Source organism: Pituophis catenifer, unplaced genomic scaffold, assembly GCF_029215685.1.
Source record: "Pituophis catenifer annectens isolate HBS135680 unplaced genomic scaffold, rPitCat1.0.hap2 SCAF_12, whole genome shotgun sequence".
NCBI lineage: Eukaryota > Metazoa > Chordata > Lepidosauria > Squamata > Colubridae > Pituophis > Pituophis catenifer.
In genome coordinates, this window is record NW_027256892.1 from 21,080,002 (window position 1) to 21,098,443 (window position 18,442).

Genomic DNA, 18,442 nt, shown 5'->3' on the forward strand with positions numbered 1-18,442 from the left:
AATCAGAAAGCCCCGAGCCGGAGACGCCCATACCAGAAAGCAAAGCCGCTTCGCCGCGAGCGCTTTCGGGATTGGTAGTTCTTTGGGAAGGGTTTCCCCGCTAGGGGATGGAGAGGCGCGGACTTCGACACCCACAAGGCCATGCGGCCTCCCTAGCCGCAGCCGTAGAGATCCAGGAGAAGCAATGGCTTGGAGGGGCTGTTTTAGGTTGGGGGTCCGGCTGCGGGGCTCTGCCCCGAAGCGAGCCTGGGGGCGCAGAGGGGTTGCCTCCTGCATAGACCGTAAGGCTCCAGGGGGGGTGGGAGATGGGGTGGGAATTGGGGGGTGGTTGACCTTCCTTATCTTAAAAAAAAAAAAAAAAAATCAACTATTGCAAAGTTGGCTTGTCTAGAGCTGCAGGCGGAAATCCAACAGGTGGTGCTTTCAGCTGGAGAGGGGAGTGCCCCGCTGCAGCCTTTTTCCCTAACCCGAACTCCCCTTGGTTGAGCTGGACTACAGCTCCCATCATCCCCAGACTGCCCTAATGATGGCATTTGTAACCCCAGCATTGGAGGGCGCCAGGTTGGGGAAGGGTCCTTGGGCTGGGAGGAAGGCATTCTTGGCTGGAGGGGGGAGGGAGGTGGTACCCAGGCTTGACAGCTGTTAGCCCAAGGATGGGTAGGAAAAAAGACCCCTGTGGTTATTTCAGGTGCTTCTGCTTTTGCTTCGAATTTATGGGGAAAAGTTAGCCAGGGAGGGGGCAATCTGCCTTTTTTGGGGGGGTGGGGGTGGGGGTGGGGAGGGAAAAGCTGCTTCACCTGTTGAATTTCGGCACGAAGTGGGAAGGCTAACTCTGAGGTCCTCGTTGCAGGAGGGACCTCCAGATCTGGTCCCCAAAGCAGGGTTTCATTGAAAAGGGACAGAGAGCTGGATTTGGGGAAGGTTGGGGTGAAAATCTTAAGGGGCGACTTGCACGAGAGATTGCCTGCGCTGTAAAAAGGGAGAAGGGTGAGAAAGGAGCTCAGAGTAACTCCCCCTTGTTGGAGGGATGCGGGGTGGGGGGGAGAAAGAAGGAAGGAAGGAAGGAAGGAAGGAAGGAAGGAAGGAAGGAAGGAAGGATGGATGAGAAAGGGAAGGAGAGAGGAAAGGAAGGAAGCAATAGCATGAGAAAGGGAGGAAGGAAGGGATGGAGGAAGGAATAGAGCAGGAGGAAGGAAGGAATAGAGCATGAGGGAGGGAAAGAGGAAGGGAAGGAAGGAATAGAGCAGGAGGAAGGGAGGGAGGAAGGAAGGAAGGGAGGAATAAAAGAATACAGCATGAGAGAGGGAAGGAAGGAATAGCATGAGAAAGGGAGGGAGGAAGGAAGGAATAGAGCAGGAGGAAGGAAGGGAGGGAAGAAAGGAAGCAAGAGAAAGGGAGGGAGGAAGGAATAGAGCAGAAGGGAGGGAGGAAGGAATAGAGCATGGAGGGAGGGAGGGAGGAAGGTATGAGAAAGGAGAGCAGGATGGGGGTGAAAGAACAAAAAAAAAAGAGTTTGGGGTTCTCTACGGAGATTCTCAATCATCCAAGTCATGGCTGTCCCAAAAGGTGTTTTGTCTTCCAAAACACCTTTGGATTTTCTTGGATGTTTTCTTTGAAAACGTTTTGCTTCTCATCCAAGAAGTTTCCTCAATTCTCAAGAGTTGGGCTTTCTCTTCCTTTCCTCCCCCCTTCTTCCCCCCCCCCCCCCAAATTTTCCTTCCCGCTTTCCGCTTTTGCGAGCTGATTCTCTCCTGGCCTTCCCCAGCTGCCCTGGGCCTGACGGAAGAGCAGCAGGAGTTTCAAAAAGTGGCTTTCGACTTTGCTGCCAAGGAGATGGCCCCGCACATGGCTGAGTGGGACGAAAAGGTGAGACACCTGTTGGTTTTTTTCTCCTTGGGACATCATGCTGATGACTGTACAGTTCACGCCTCCTGCCTTCTCTGCCAAGGTTAAGGAAATTCTTTTCTTGAGCCAGTTTGTGTAAGGAAAAAAAAAAAAGGAACAGTCCTTTTTTACAAACACTTTGAGATGTGTTTGTATACTTACAGTAACAGAGCTGGAAGGGACCTTGGAGGTCATCTAGTCCAACCCCCTGCTTACGCAGGAGACCTATACTAGGGATTCGAACCGCCGAACTGCTGAACTGCCGACCTTTCTGATCGACAAAGCTCAAGTGTCTTTAGCCACTGAGCCACCTAGTCAGGCTTTGCTTTGTGTGAAAATAATCCTCAGAGAGGGGTTAACAGGAGCCTTGGTAGTACAGTGGTCTAAAGCACCCTGTTATTAACACAGCTGCCTGCAATTACTGCAGGTTCGAATCTTACCAGGCTCAAGGTTGACTCAGCCTTCCATCCTTTCAAAGGTAGGTAAAATGAGGACCCATATTGTGGGGGCAATAAACTGACTTTGTATAAATATACAAAAGTATGAAGGCTATTGCTTAACGCATTGTAAGCCGCCCTGAGTCTCCGGAGAAGGGCGGCATATAAATCAAATTAAAAAAAATTTAATTAAAAAAAAAAAAAACAGTAGAAGAAAGTGAAGGAATGTAGACATGTGTAGTTAGCTTAAAGATAAGAAACTCGGCAAGCTACGGTAAGTCTGAATGTCCAAAAATAAATCCAAGAAAAGAAAAGTTTCAGAAGAAAACAGAACGCATTGTAAGCCGCCCTGAGTCTCCGGAGAAAGGCGGCATATAAATCAAATTAAAAAAGAAAAAAAAACAGCAGAAAAATAGATTTTAAATAAATCTTGGAGAATTGCTGCCTGCCCAGAACAGCTACCTGGTCTATACTAGCATGTTTCCCCGAAAATAAGACCCTGTCTTATATATATTTTTTGAACCCCGAAATAAGTGCTTGGCCTTATTTTCGGGGAGGTCTTATTATTTTGGGGCATGTGGAGGAAACCAGAGGAAATGGCAGGGACCAGCTGCGTATGCGTTTAAATATTTTCGGGGAGGGCTTATTTTCAAGGGGGGGCTTATTTTAGCACATGTCCTCAAAAGCCTAATTGGGCTTATTATCAGGGGATGTCTTATTTTCGGGGAAACACGGTATAAAAAAAGATGTTGAGACTCTAGAAAAAGTGCAGAGAAAAGCAACAAAAATGATTAGAGGACTGGAGGCTAAAACATACGAAGAACGGTTGCAGGAAGTGGGTATGTCTAGTTTAATGAAAAGAAGGACTAGGGGAGACATGATAGCAGTCTTCCAATATCTCAGGGGCTGCCCCAAAGAAGAGGGAGTCAAGCTATTCTCCAAAGCACCTGAGGGTAGGACAAGAAGCAATGGGTGGGAACTAATCAAGGAGAGAAGCAACTTAGAACTAAGGAAAAATTTTCTTGACAGTGAGAAAAACCAACCAATGGAACAGAAGTTGCCTTCAGAAGTTGTGCAAGCTTCATCCCTGGAGGCTTTCAAGAAGAGATTGGACTGCCATTTGTTAGAAATGGTGTAAGGTGTCCAGCTTGGACTATATGGTCCAATGGTCTCCGTTGGGTCTACTGACACTACCGGTGGCTTGCCTGGAGTGAATAAGATTCATGAGTCAAGGAAAAATGCCCTACAGGTTGTAAGGAGCCTTGGTGGCGCAGCGGACTAAACTGCTGTTAAAGTAGCACTTAGCTGCCAGCTGCCTGCAATTACTGCGAGTTCAATTCTCACCAGGCTCAAGGTTGACTCAGCCTTCCATCCTTTCGAGGTAGGTAAAATGAGGACCCGGATTGTAGGGGCAATAAACTGACTTTGTATAAAAAAAGAACACCACTTAGGGGGGACTGAAAGCCCTAAGAAAGAAAGAAAGAAAGAAAGAAGAAAGAAAGAAAGAAAGAAAGAAAGAAAGGAAAGAAGAGAAAGAAAAGAAAAGAAAAGAAAAGAAAGAAAGAAAAAGAGAAAGAAAGAAAGAAAGAAAGAAAAAGAAAGGAAAGAAAGAAAGACACAAACAACTGTGTTACTTTCTTGGTGAAAAGATGCAAGCTGCTTTCTGGTGCCTTCGGGGATTATTTTTGATGGGCCACTGTATTCTACAGTTTTGGGATTTCTTAGTGGTCTCCTTTCCGAGCACAAAGCTGGTCCGTCCATGCTTATCTTTTTTTCAAGATCAGTCGAGGTCAACCAGATCACAATAGGTTTCGCAAACCTTATTAAACAAGGCTGGTGTAAGTACATAGTAAGCTCAGTCAATAAATGTTCTTACTTGGTGCAAGGCTAATGCAGCGTTTCTCAACTTTGGATGCTAAAATGGGTGGACTTCAACTCCCAGAATTCCCCTGCTGGCTGGGGGATTATGGGAGTGGAAGTCTACACAGCTTAAAGTGACCCCCCCCAAAAAAACTGGGCTAATGCAGGACTTAAGGATCTGAAAGAAAATGGAAAGGGAGACATTGTTTTACGCTCCAAATATTGCTCTTATTTACAACTTTTGTTTCTATAGAGGCTTTCCCTTCCTTGGCATGAAAATTGTCGGGGAAATAACAATTCACAATTTCAATTTGACTGTTTATTCCGTAGCAATGGGAGCTGGGTAAAGCTCTTGCAATTGACGCAGTTCCATTTCCCTCTCGTCTTTGTTACTGACAGGAAATCTTCCCGGTGGAGACACTCCGGAAAGCAGCTCAGCTGGGGTTTGGGGGCATCTACGTGAAGCCAGACGTGGGGGGCTCTGGACTCTCTCGGCTTGACACCTCCGTCATCTTCGAGGCTCTCTCGACCGGCTGCGTCAGCACCACAGCTTACATCAGCATCCACAAGTGAGTTTCTGCTGTGGGTTCAGCCTCCACACTGGGCCTTCTTTTTTTTTTTTTTTTTTAATTCGATTTATATGCCGCCCTTCTCCGGAGACTCAGGGCGGCTTACAATGTGCTCAGCAATAGCCTTCATCCTTTTGTATATATTTTATACAAAGTCAGCTTATTGCCCCCACAAACCGGGTCCTCATTTCACCTACCTTAGAAAGGATGGAAGGTTGAGTCAACCTTGAGCCTTGGCGAGATTCGAACCTGCAGTAATTGCAGGCAGCTGTGTTAATAACAGGGTGCATTAAACCACTGTACTACCAAGGCTCTTCTGGGTACATCCAGCACCCAGGGATTGTCCCGTTGAAGGTATGGAGGGGGTTATACATTTATAATCTGCTTTTATTTTATTTTATTATTTTATTTTATTTTATTTTATTTTATTTTATTTTATTTTATTTTATTTTATTTTATTATTTTATTTTATTTTATTTTATTTTATTATTATTTTATTATTTTATTTTATTTTATATTTTATTTTATATTTTATTTTATTATTTTATTTTATTTTATTTTATTTTATATTTTATTATTTATTTTATTTTATTTTATTTTATTTTATTATTTTATTTTATTTTATTTTATTTTATTTTATTTTATTTTATTTTATTTTATTTTATTTTATTTTATTTTATTTTATTTTATTTTATTTTATTTTATTTTATTTTATTTTATTTTTTTATTTTATTTTATTTTATTTTATTTTATTTTATTTTATTTTATTTTATTTTATTTTATTTTATTTTATTTTATTTTATTATTTTATTTTATTTTATTTTATTTTATTTTATTTTATTTTATTTTATTTTATTTTATTTTATTTTATTTTATTTTATTTTATTTTATTTTATTTTTATACCGCCCTTCTCCAACAGGACTCAGGGCGGTGAACAGCCACGGTAAAACACAACATATAAAATTTAAAAGCAGTTTAAAAGACATTAAATAATTTTGGCCACCAATTTAAAATAACCCAGTTAAAACCAATTACAAATTAAAACAGCAAGGATGGGATCAAGCCAGCCCGGCTAGATGAAATAGATGTGTTTTCAGGGCCTGACGAAAAATCTGAAAAGTTTATTTTATTTTATTTTATTTTATTTATTTTATTTTATTTTATTTTATTTTATTTTATTTTATTTTATATTATTTTATTTTATTTTATTTTATTTTATTTTATTTTATTTTATTATTTTATTTTATTTTATTTTATTTTATTTTATTTTATTTTATTTTATTTTATTTTATTTTATTTTATTTTATTATTTTATTTAAGCCTGCCTTTATGACTTTATAAGTTATTCAAGGCAGTGAATTTATCTAATGCGCCTTTTTTTTAATCCTATTTTCCTCGTTACAACAATCTGGTGAGGTAGGTTGGACTGAGAGAGAGAGAGGGATTGGCCCAAAGTTACCCAGTCTCCTTTCATGCCTAAAGTGGGACTAGAACTCGCCGTTCACTGGTGATAGGCCCAAAGGCACCCAAGTGTCTTTCATGCGTAAGGCAGGACTAGAACTCCCCGTCTCCTGGTGATTGGCCCAAAATCACCCAGCCAGCTTTCATGCCTAAAGTGAGACTAGAACTCCCAGTCTCCTGGTGATTGGCCCAAAATCACCCAGCCGGCTTTCACGCCTAAGGTGAGACTAGAACTCCCAGTCTCCTGGTCATTGGCCCAAAATCACCCAGCCAGCTTTCATATCTAAGGCAGGACTAAAACTCCCAGTCTCCTGGTGATTGGCCCAAAATCACCAAGCCAGTTTTCATGCCTAAGGTGAGACTAGAACTCCCAGTCTCCTGGTGATTGGCCCAAAATCACCCAGCCGGCTTTCATGCCTAAAGTGAGACTAGAACTCCCAGTCTCCTGGTGATTGGCCCAAAATCACCCAGCCGGCTTTCATGCCTAAGGTGAGACTGGAACTCCCAGTCTCCTGGTGATTGGCCCAAATTCACCCAGCCGGCTTTCATGCCTAAAGGCAGAACTAGAACTCCCAGTCTCCTGATGATTGGCCCAAAATCACCCAGCCGGCTTTCATGCCTAAAGTGAGACTAGAACTCACCGTCTCCAGGTTTCTAACCTGATGCCTTAACTACTAACTGGATCTGTAATGGATAACTCCATAATCTGTGGCCCTGTTTCTCTCCTCCCGCTGCAGTATGTGTGCTTGGATGATCGACACTTTTGGGAACGAGGAACAGAGGCTGAAATTCTGCCCTTCCCTTTGCAGCATGGAAAAATTTGCCTCTTATTGCCTGACAGAGCCAGGTGAGACAATTGTGTCCCTTTGGGACTCTTGGAAATTGTTATAAAATCGGCCAATTGTTATAACAGTGCTGTGGATCCACACTGGGATTACAGGGATGCGGTGGCTCAGCGGCTAAGACGCTGAGCTTGTCAATCGAAAGGTCGACAGTTCAGCGGTTCGAATCCCTAGTGCTGCATAATGGGGTGAGCTCCCGTTCCTTGTCCCAGCTTCTGCCAACCTAGCAGTTCGAAAGCAGGTAAAAAATGCAAGTAGAAAAATAGGGACCACCTTTGTTGGGAAGGTAACAGTGTTGTTCCGTGCGCCTTTGGCGTTGAGTCATGCCGGCCACATGACCACGGAGACGTCTTCGGACAGCGCTGGCTCTTTGGCTTTGAAACGGAGACGAGCACCGCCCCCTAGAGTCGGGAACGACTAGCACATATGTGCGAGGGGAACCTTTACCTTTACATAAAGATCCGGGTTCAAATCCAGAGGTGATCCTTTCACTTTCAGATGGAGGGTGATGATGAAGATGGAACTGAGGATAAGAGAGACTCTTCCTGGGAGAGCTTCGAATCGATGAGCGATGGGCGATGGGAGGGAAAAGGGGAACCGGAGCAGGCGTTTCCTAATGAAAATATTCTGAATTATCACTTTGTCACTAGGAAGCGGAAGTGATGCGGCTTCGTTACTAACTTCGGCTAAGAAACGTGGAGACGTGTATATCCTCAACGGCTCCAAGGTATCCTTCTCCCTCTCTGACAGAACCACTGTGAAGAATTCTGGAAGTTTCTTTTCTAATTAACCCGCATATTAAAACTGTGAACTGTAACTTATGCCTCTTCAGACAGGTGGTCCTCGACTTACGACAGTTTGTTTAGTGACTGTTCGAAGTTACAACCCTATGGTCATACTTGCCAAGTAACTCGTATTTATGACGATTATGACGGTCACACGATCCCCATTTTTGCCGACCTTCTGACCAGTGAAGTAAACGGGGGAAGGCAGATTCACTTAACAACCGTGTTACCAAGAACGGCAGTGATTCGAGGTTGTAAAATGGGGTAAAATTCGCCGAACAACCTGTCTCGCTTGGCAACATAAATTTTGGCTCTGTTGTGGTCATAAGTCGAGGACTACCTGGAAAAGGGATAGGTGGAAAAGGGGCTACCGGATCCTTTCTGATGTTCCTTCACCAGAGAAACTAACAGAGCAACCAACCTCCTACAACAACTCCTCCAATGAACAGTTGCAGGAACTGGGCATGGCTAGTCTAGTGAAGAGAAGGACCAGGGGAGACATGATAGCCGTCTTCCAATATTTGAGGGGCTGCCCCAGAGAGGAGGAAGGGGGTCAAGCTCTTTTCCAAAGCACCTGAAGGCCAGACAAGGAATAATGGATGGAAACTGAACAAGGAGAGATTCAACCTAGAAATGAGGAGGAATTTTCTGACAGTGAGAGCAATCAATCCATGGAACAGAAGTTGCCTTCGGAAGTTGTGGGAGCTTCATCACTGGAGGCTTTCAAGAAGAGACTGGATTGCCATCTGTCAGAAATGGTGTAGGGTCTCCTGCTTGGGTGGGGGGTTGGACTAGATGACCTACAAGGTCCCTTCCAACTCTGTTAATCTGTAAAGGATATTGAGGCTCTAGAAAGAGTGTAGAGAATAGCAACCAAGATGATTAGGGGACCGGAGACTAAAACATACAATGAACGGTTGCAGGAACTGGGCCTGGCTAGTCTAGTGAAGAGAAGGACCAGGGGAGACAGGAGAGCAGTCTTCCAGTATTTGAGGGGCTGCCACAGAGAGAAGGAAGGGGGTCAAGCTATTTTCCAAGGCACCTGAAGGGCCAGACAAGGAATAATGGATGGAAACTGATCAAGGAGAGATTCAACCTGGAAATAAGGAGAAATTTCCTGACAGTGAGAACAATCAACCCATGGAACAGAAGTTGCCTTCAGAAGTTGTGGGAGCTTCATCACTGGAGGCTTTCAAGAAGAGACTGGATTGCCATCTTTCAGAAATGGTGTAGGGTCCCCTCCTTGGGCGGAGGGTTGGACTAGATGACCTACAAGGTCCCTTCACGCTCTGTTAACCTGTTAACTTCTGCTCCTCTTCTCCCAGGCTTTCATCAGCGGTGGTGGCGCCGCCGACCTCTACGTGGTGATGTGCCGCACGGGCGGGGCAGGCCCGAAGGGCATCTCCTGCCTGGTGCTGGAGAAAGGAACTCCCGGCTTGAGTTTTGGCAAAAAGGAGAAGAAAGTAAGAGCCGGTGGGTTGTCTCCTATGTCCCGGGTTGAGTTGGGGGCCACCTGGAGCATCAAAGAACGGTGCCTGTTTTCCTGCAGGTGGGTTGGAATTCGCAACCGACCCGGGCGGTCATCTTCGAAGACTGCACCGTTCCGGTGGCCAACCGGCTAGGAGAGGAAGGCCACGGGTTCAACATCGCCATGCAGGGCCTCAACGGAGGGAGAATTAATATCGGTAAGGAAGGTGTTATGGGGTCACCGACCACAGTCGGATAGAATGTGTGGTTCAGAGGCTGTGTTCGGTTTCTTCTCCAGCGTCCTGTTCCTTGGGGGCCGCCCACGCTTCGGTTCTCCTGGCTCGAGAGCATCTTAATGTCCGCAGACAATTCGGGGAGGTCTTGGCCACCAATCAGGTGTGTTTTCTGTGGGTTCCTTAAACATCTGCCTGGGGCAGGGGTGGGCAACTGTGGCCCTTTTACAACCTGTGGACTTCAACTCCCACAATTCCCGAGACAGCTTGGCTTAACTCATTCTCAGCGTCGTCCAAACTAAATTAAAACAAACTCTCCATAACACCAATTCTTCAGTCTGATCACCAACCTTGGTATAATTAGGCAAATTGCCAAAGGGTTCTCTTGGCGAAAGTTCAGAAGCAGAAGACGCCGACAAGAGATAAGTGCAGCAAGACTATCAACGTTGCTTTCCGACAAAGAGCCCAAGAGGGAGGGGCCAATCATCTCTTGGCTTTACTCCCGAGTCGTCCTCTCTGCTTGAGCTGCTCTTGCCTTCTGGCAGCTCTTCTCATACATGCACTAGGAACAGGCTCCTCCTGTTCCTCTGCCTCTCTGCTGTCAGCCTCTGGAGGCTCCGGAGTCCGCACATCACTCCCCGATGGCCCTGGCCCCATCTCTGCCTCCGACGCAGAGCCCTCATCCGGGCCTTCCCCGGTCCCTAGGACTGGCCCATGTTTTAACTGCTTCCTCTTTCTCCTTGTCAGTATCTCCAGTTCCAGCTGGCTCAGATGGCGACCCGGTTAGTGGCAGCTCGTCTGATGGTGCGCAACGCCGCCCGAGCTCTGCAGGAACAGCGGAATGATGCTGTCGCTCTGTGCTCCATGGCCAAGCTCTTTGCCACAGACGAGTGCTTTGATGTATGTAAAACCCTTTATGGAGGGGGCAGAATAGCACTAGCGAACTACGACCCGATGGCCTAGAGGTGGAGCTCTTGCCTCACAATCAGGAGGTTGTGAGTTCGATCCTAGGTAGAGGCAGATGTAGGGTCTCCTGCTTGGGCAGGGGGTTGGACTTGATGACCTGCAAGGACCCTTCCAACTCTGTTAAACTTGTTACCTGTTAGCTTAGACTTATATACCGCTTCACAGTGCTTTACAGCCCTCTCTGAGCGGTTTACAGAGTTAGGGAGGGATGGAAGGAAGGAAGGAAGATAGCAATAGTAGTTAGACTTATATACCACTTCACAGTGCTTTACAGCCCTTTCTAAGCAGTGTACGGAGTCAGCCTCTTGCCCCCAACAATCTGGGTCCTCATTTTACCCACCTCGGAAGGATGGAAGGCTGAGTTAACCTTTAGCCGGTCAGAATCAAACTCCTGGTAATTGGCAGAATTAGCTTGCAATACTGCATTCTAACCACAGGGAGAGAGGGAGGGAGAAAGGAAAGGGAAGGGAAGAAGGAAAGGAAAGGAAAGGAAAGGAAAGGAAAGGAAGGAAGGAAGGAAGGAAGGAAGGAAGGAAGGAAGGAAGGAAGGAAGATAGCAATCGCACTTAGACTTATATAATGCTTCACAGTGTTTTTACAGCCCTCTCTAAGGGTTTACAGAGTCAGCCTCTTGCCCCCAACAATCTGGGTCCTCATTTTACCCACCTCGGAAGGATGGAAGGCTGAGTTAACCTTTAGCCGGTCAGAATGGAACTCCTGGTAATTGGCAGAATTAGCCAGCAATACTGCATTCTAACCACAGGGAGAGAGGGAGGGAGAAAGGAAAGGGAAGGGAAGAAGGAAAGGAAAGGAAAGGAAAGGGAAGGAAGGAAGGAAGGAAGGAAGGAAGGAAGGAAGGAAGGAAGGAAGGAAGGAAGATAGCAATCGCACTTAGACTTATATAATGCTTCACAGTGTTTTTACAGCCCTCTCTAAGGGTTTACAGAGTCAGCCTCTTGCCCCCAACAATCTGGGTCCTCATTTTACCCACCTCGGAAGGATGGAAGGCTGAGTTAACCTTTAGCCGGTCAGAATGGAACTCCTGGTAATTGGCAGAATTAGCCAGCAATACTGCATTCTAACCACAGGGAGAGAGGGAGGGAGAAAGGAAAGGGAAGGGAAGAAGGAAAGGAAAGGAAAGGAAAGGGAAGGAAGGAAGGAAGGAAGGAAGGAAGGAAGGAAGGAAGGAAGGAAGGAAGGAAGGAAGATAGCAATCGCACTTAGACTTATATAATGCTTCACAGTGTTTTTACAGCCCTCTCTAAGGGTTTACAGAGTCAGCCTCTTGCCCCCAACAATCTGGGTCCTCATTTTACCCACCTCAGAAGGATGGAAGGCTGAATCAACCTTTAGCCGGTCAGAATCAAACTCCTGGTAATTGGCAGAATTAGCCAGCAATACTGCATTCTAACCACAGGGAGAGAGGGAGGGAGGGAGAAAGGAAAGGAAAGGAAAGGAAAGGAAAGGAAAGGAAAGGAAAGGAAAGGAAAGGAAAGGAAAGGGGAAGGAAGGAAGGAAGGAAGGAAGGAAGGAAGGAAGGAAGGAAGGAAGGAAATAATAATAATAATAATAATAATAATTTTATTTCTATACCGCCCTTCTCCTGAAGGACTCAGGGCGGTGTACAGCCAATTTAAAAACACAACACACAACAATAATTAAAAATTAAAATAATTAAAATAGATTTGGCCGATTTAAAACCCCAAAAATTAAAATACCCCAATTTAAAATTATTGTATTGACAGCCCTGCCTGGCGGAACAACAGGGTCTTCAGTGCGCAGCGGAACACCCGGAGGTCAGAGATCTTATGTAGGAAGAAGAAAGGAAGGAAGGAAGGAAGGAAGATAGATAGCAATATCACTTAGACTGATGAGATTCGAACTGCCAACTTGCAGGCAGCTGGCAGTCAGCAGAAGTAGCCTGCAGTACTGCACTCTGACCACTGCGCCACTTATGGCTCTTAGAATCTCCCTCTTTCTCCTTGAAATGAAATCTACACGTTGGATTGTCCATCAAGGCTGAGCATTCTGAGGTTGTTTCTGTTGTGCTTCCTCTCCAAAAGAGCCCAGGGTGTCATTTGAGAAGAAATGCAGCGCGCCTCCCAAAAGTCGCTTTCACCGTTATTAATTTTATTAATTAATATTTAATTTGTTATTGAGATTATTCATTGCGAGATTAATTCATGAATGGAATAGTTTGCCTCCTGGGGGTTGTGGACGCTCCATCATTGGAAGTTTTGAAAAATAGACAGGACAATGCTTTGACCCGGATTGATATAAGGCAGGGGTCAGCAACCTGCGGCTCTGGAGCCGCATGTGGCTCTTTCACCCCTCTGCTGCGACTCCCTGTCACTCAAAATATCAGTCACAGCTGCCAATGTGTGACACTTGCCGGCACAGGATTTATTTAGCTTTTCAAACCCCAGTAGAGGCCAACCATGGATAAATCCAAGAAAAGAAAAGTTTCAGAAGAAAACAGAACATTTAATTCAACTACATATGTCAGTTTTATGGCCGCTCAAGAAATAGTCAGGCACCGAAGGGTTTTGTGGCTTCCAGTGTTTTCTTTTCTGTGGGAAACGGGTCCAAATGGCTCTTTGAGTGTTTAAGGTTGCAGACCCCTGGTATAAGATTTTCTGACTTGTGCAGGAGGTTGGACTAGAGCAGCGATGGCTAACCTTTTTGCTTTCTGGGCCAAAAGTGGGGGGAGCGCGGGGGTCACGTGTGCGCATGCCCACACCCATAATTCAATGTGCCACACATTTGCGTGCGACACCCCCCCCACGCTCCCCACGCTTTTGGCATGTGATGGCACGGTGGGCCCAGTAGGCCTGTTTTTCACTCTCTCCAGGCTCCAGAACCTTTCTAGGAGCCTGGGGAGGGCAAAAACGGCCTTCCCCACCCCGAGGCCCACCGGAGGCCGGAAACAGCCTGTTTGCCGACTTCCAGTGGGCCCGGAAGGCCCGAAAATCGGAGCTGAATTAGGGCAACGCTTGCATGCCCACTGATATGGCTCCGTATGCCACAGGTGGCACACGTGCCATAGGTTTACCATCACGGGACTAGAAGACCTCTGAGTTCCTTTCCAGCCCTGTGGGATTCTCTTGTTATCCTACAAAGTCCTTCATTTATTATTTATTATTAATTAAATTTGGCTGCTAGAGGGCAGTCTTGCCCTTTCATTGACAAATGCACACACTTAAGGATCGGAATGCTGTGTCGGCCCAGACATTGTAAACTACATCTCCCAGAATTCCTGAAAATTGTCCATCCAGAATAGGATTCAGGAACATCTGGACAGCCATCCCATCCCCATTTCTGGAGAAAAAAAGAGAAAAGTCTGAAAAATGATTGCCTTGTGCTCCATCTACACGGTTAAAACAACGACATCGAACTGTGGAGCTGCGTGCATTGCAGAGTTTCAGAAATTAATTAAAGGTGAGCCTCGGCTTGCAACCAATTTGTTTAGTGACGGAGGTTGCAACCGCACTGGAGAAAAAAAAAAGATTAATGACCGGTCCTTGCACTTACGACCGTTTGACCATCCCTACTGTTAACATAAATTAGGACATCAATCATGACATTTGTGGCATCCAGAGCTCCTTTGATCATCATGTGAGACCTTCCAAGATATCTCTGATCAGCAAAATCAATGGGGGGGGGGAGGAGCCATATTCACTTAATGACTGCCAAATTTATTTAATGTAGAGTGGTTCGCTTAAGAACCATGGCCGAAAAAAGGGTCATAAAATTGGATGCGACATGCTCACCAGCACAGTGCTTTGTTGTTGTTAGTTGTGAAGTCATGTCCGACCCATCGCGACCCCATGGACAATGTTCCTCCAGGCCTTCCTGTCCTCTACCATCCTCTGGAGTCCATTTAAGATCATGCTTACTGCTTCAGTGACTCCATCCAGCCACCTCCTTCTCTGTTGTCCCATTCTTCTCTTGCCCTCAATTGTTCCCAGCATTAGGCTCTTCTCCAGTGAGTCCTTCCTTCTCATTAGGTGGCCAAAGTATTTGAGTTTCCTCTTCAGGATCTGGCCTTCTAAAGAGCAGTCAGGGTTGATCTCCTCTAGGATTGACTGGTTAGATCACCTTGCAGTCCAAGGGACTCGCAGGAGTCTTCTCCAGCACCAGAGTTCAAAGGCCTCCATTCTTTGGTGCTCAGCCTTCCTTATGGTCCAACTTTCACAGCCGTCCATTGCAACTGGGAAAACCATAGCCTTGACTATACGCTCTTTTATTGGCAGGGTGATGTCTCTGCTTTTTAGTATGCTGTCTAACTTTGCCATAGCTTTCCTCCCCAGGATCAAGCGTCTTTTAATTTCTTGGCTGCAGTTCCCATCTGCGCTGACCTTGGAGCCCAGGAAAATAAAATCTGTCACTACCTCCATTTCTTCCCCATCTATTTGCCAGGAATTGAGAGGGCCCGGATGCCATGATCTTAGTTTTCTTAATGTTGAGTTTCAAGCCAATTTTTGCACTCTCCTTCTTCACCTGCATCAAGAGGCTCTTTAGTTCCTCTTCGCTTTTTGCCATTAGAGTGGTATCATCGGCATATCTGAGGTTGTTGATATTTCTCCCGGCAATCTTAGCAATGGAAATGCTATACCCTGTATTTTGCTCTGTGAAGTGGGGGGGGGAGGGGAGGCAGAAGGGAAAGGGTGGGGGGAGGAAGGGGAGGGGAAATTTGTTTGTAAAAATATTTTAAAACTTTTCAATAAAAAAAAAAGAAGAAAAGAAATTGCTAATTGCCAGGTGTGTTTGTTAAGTTGAGTTACCTGTATATTCGCACAGTTTCGTTGTCGGCTTTGTCCGTCTCAGCATGCTTTTCCCTCCTAAGTTTCTAGGCCCTGGCGTGCTCTTCTTGGAAAGAAAAAAAAGATTTTTTTCTCACTCCTGAGTTTTCACTGGGTTTCTCTTCCTCTTCCTCATAGATCTGCAATCAAGCTCTGCAGATGCATGGCGGCTACGGCTATCTGAAGGATTACGCCGTGCAACAGTTCGTGCGGGACATCAGAGTGCATCAGATTTTAGAAGGTAGGTTGTCCCAGGCAGTTCCTAGGAGCTTGGCCCTTGCTGTTCACACACACAGGTGCTGTGGATTGGACACAACCTTGCCCACTCTTGTCGGCATCTCCCTGATGTATGTTCTGACCTAGGCTTCCTAAGAGCATGAAGCAGACTCCTTGTCCCGACAAAAAAAAACCCTTTTTGTTAAGTTACTGTGAATTCTTCTCATTCACATCCAGCGAAGTCTTTCAAGGGAGAATTTACAGTCACAGACCTTATCTGGCTTGGAGAGCTGCCAGGCCGATATCTTCAAAACTTGGCAAGGAGTCACGAACCAATTAAGTGAACTACTTGTTTCCTGCAAACTCCACTCCCCTTTCGCTCCTCTTTTATTCCCTCTGGGAGGGGCCGTTCATTGTCCACTTGTGGCCTTACTCCTGAGTCGGCCCTTGTCCCTTAGCTGTTCCCTTCGTCTGGCAACTCTCACAATGGGAACAGGCTCCAGCTGTTTGTTTGCCTCACTGATGTCTGACTCCGAAGGCAGCTGATAACTGGCATACGGCCCTGGCTCACTCTCTGCCTCTGACGCAGAGTCCTCGTCAGAGCCTTCCCCAGACTCCAGGATTGGCCCATGTTCCTCCCCAACCTTCTCACTGTCTGAATCTGCTGCCAGATCCACTGGCCGCTGGCAGGCGACAACAATGTATACCAAGTCCAGTTAAATTAGTCTGCTGAGCCACGGGCCTGGTGGCTCAGCAGACTAATAGTATTGTGATTAACACCAGCTGTCTGCAATTACTGTAAGTTCGAATCTCACCAGGCTCAAGGTTGACTCGGCTTTCCATCCTTTCTAAGGTAGGTAAATTGAGGACCCAGTTTGTGGGGGCAATAAGCTGACTTTGTATAAATATACAAAAGTATGAAGGCTATTGCTTAACGCATTGTAAGCCGCCCTGAGTCTCCGGAGAAGGGCAGCATATAAATCAAATTTAAAAAAAAAAATACAACCTGAGTTATATATTGGACTGATGGTCCAGTAGCTGCTCTCAGTTCTCGATCAAGTCCTTGGCACAATAGTTTTTTTGTGTGACTTGAGAAAACATGCTTGAAAAGTGCTGCTACTAGTTACGCACAGAGAGAGAAAGAGAGAGAGGGAGGGAGAGTGAGTGAGTGAGAGAGAGAGAGAGAGAGAGAGAGGGAGGGAGGGAGGGAGGGAGGGAGAGGAGAGAGTAGCAAAGGCCAGGCCAATAAACCAGTCACACGGAAAAAAAGAAAAACTAAAGTAAACATAGCAAATTCCTAAGTGTAGTAAATTCCCAAATGCGATAACGTTTTCTCTGATGTTTGCAAATTGTCACATAACGTGAGAGTTTGTGAACATCAGAGAAAATGTAATTTGGGAATTTGCTGTATTTAAAAACTTACTATTTTTGGTTTACCTGTACTTAGGAATTTCCCCATTTCTGTAATTCGGTCAGGTGAGTGACGGTTTAGAAGAAAATTGGAACATTGAATGCAGTTTATATGTAATATTTGAATTGATTACAGGTTTTAGCAACCAGTTAAAGTTACAATGGAGACCCCAAAAAGGGGCTTATGCAGTGATGGGTTTCAAAAAATTTTCTTACCGGTTCTGTGGGTGTGGTTTGGTGGGCGTGGCATGGTTTGGTGGGTGTGGCTTGGTGGGCATGGCAGGGGAAGGATACTGTAAAATCTCCATTCCCACCCCACTCCGTGGGAAGGATACTGTAAAATCTCCATTCCCTCCCCAATCCAGGGGAAAGGATACTGGAAAATCCCCATTTCCTCCCGATCAGCTGGGACTCGGGAGGCAGAGAATAGATGGGGGCGGGGCCAGTCAAAATTTTCACTACCGGTTCTCTGAACTACTCAAAATTTCTGCTACCGGTTCTCCAGAACCTGTCAGAACCCGCTGAATAGCACCCCTGATTGAAGCTCCCATTTCTTAGGATGCTAAATGGGGATTCCCTGCCGTTCGGTACCTCTTCTGCACCCAAGCTGTTTTGCAGTTTTTGCTAACTTAACACACCCATCTCTTGTTTTCCTTTTTGTGGACTGCAGGGACCAATGAAATCATGAAGATGATCATAGCCAGGTCTCTGTTACAGGCATGAGTGTCCAGAGCTGGTCATCGGCCTCAGTGTGCTACAAGCTGCCTTTGGGGACAAAGGAGAACGCGATGCATTTTTCTCATCCTGTCTCCTTGACCTAAACTCCAGTTTTTGCGACAGGCACAGCCCGGCAGAACTGCAAAGGCACGACAAAGACGGGCTGGTCTCAATAGATCCCTTTGTCCACAAAATACCAACGCTGAACATCTGCATGTGGGAGTTTTGCATCAGCCTTCCATCATCACGAGTTCCCGCATCCCAGCAGCATCTGGGAAGAATTGGATCCCTTCTGGATTTTGCTTAGGCTGGGAAACCTGCTCATTTTCATATTTCTCTCCAGAAAAAAGGGAGAGTTGTTTGCCAAAGGAGACAAAAATCTCTCTCTCTTTTTTTTTTTTGTTTTCTCAATCTTTTAACATGGAAAGGCTTGCCGTGCTCTCGGTAAGTCGATTTTCAGCATTGTGATGGTAGGAACCTGATTTTTTTTTTCCCCCTAACTTTTTGCCGTCGTCTGTAGAGATTCTCAGTCATCCAGGTCAGGTTGTCCTAAAGGTGCTTTCTCTGGAAAAAAACCTTTCTTGTTTTTTCTTTTGAAAATGTTTTGATTCTCATCCAAGAAGCTTCTTCAGTTCTGAGTGGATAGTGGGGAATGGAAGGATTTATATTCCTTGCAGACAGCTGGTCATTTGCATCCTTTTAGAGGGTCATCGAAGCACTTGGAGGTTTATTTGTGTCCTCAGGGTCATGCTTCCTGTAGTCTGCATTTTTTTCCTCTGGAAATCCATTCCT

At 45.6% G+C, this 18,442-nt stretch overlaps 1 protein-coding gene across 1 annotated transcript; it reads left to right on the top strand.

Moving 5' to 3' along the window:
* Positions 1-176: 176 nt before the first annotated feature.
* On the top strand, positions 177-18,442 carry ACAD8 (acyl-CoA dehydrogenase family member 8). Its single transcript, XM_070952309.1, has 11 exons — positions 177-281; positions 1,766-1,866; positions 4,581-4,750; positions 6,950-7,059; positions 7,705-7,781; positions 9,165-9,302; positions 9,389-9,524; positions 9,605-9,702; positions 10,287-10,439; positions 15,446-15,548; positions 17,604-18,442. The coding sequence occupies exons 1-11, from the start codon at positions 185-187 to the stop codon at positions 17,654-17,656; spliced, it is 1,236 nt and encodes a 411-aa protein (XP_070808410.1). The 5' UTR covers positions 177-184; the 3' UTR covers positions 17,657-18,442.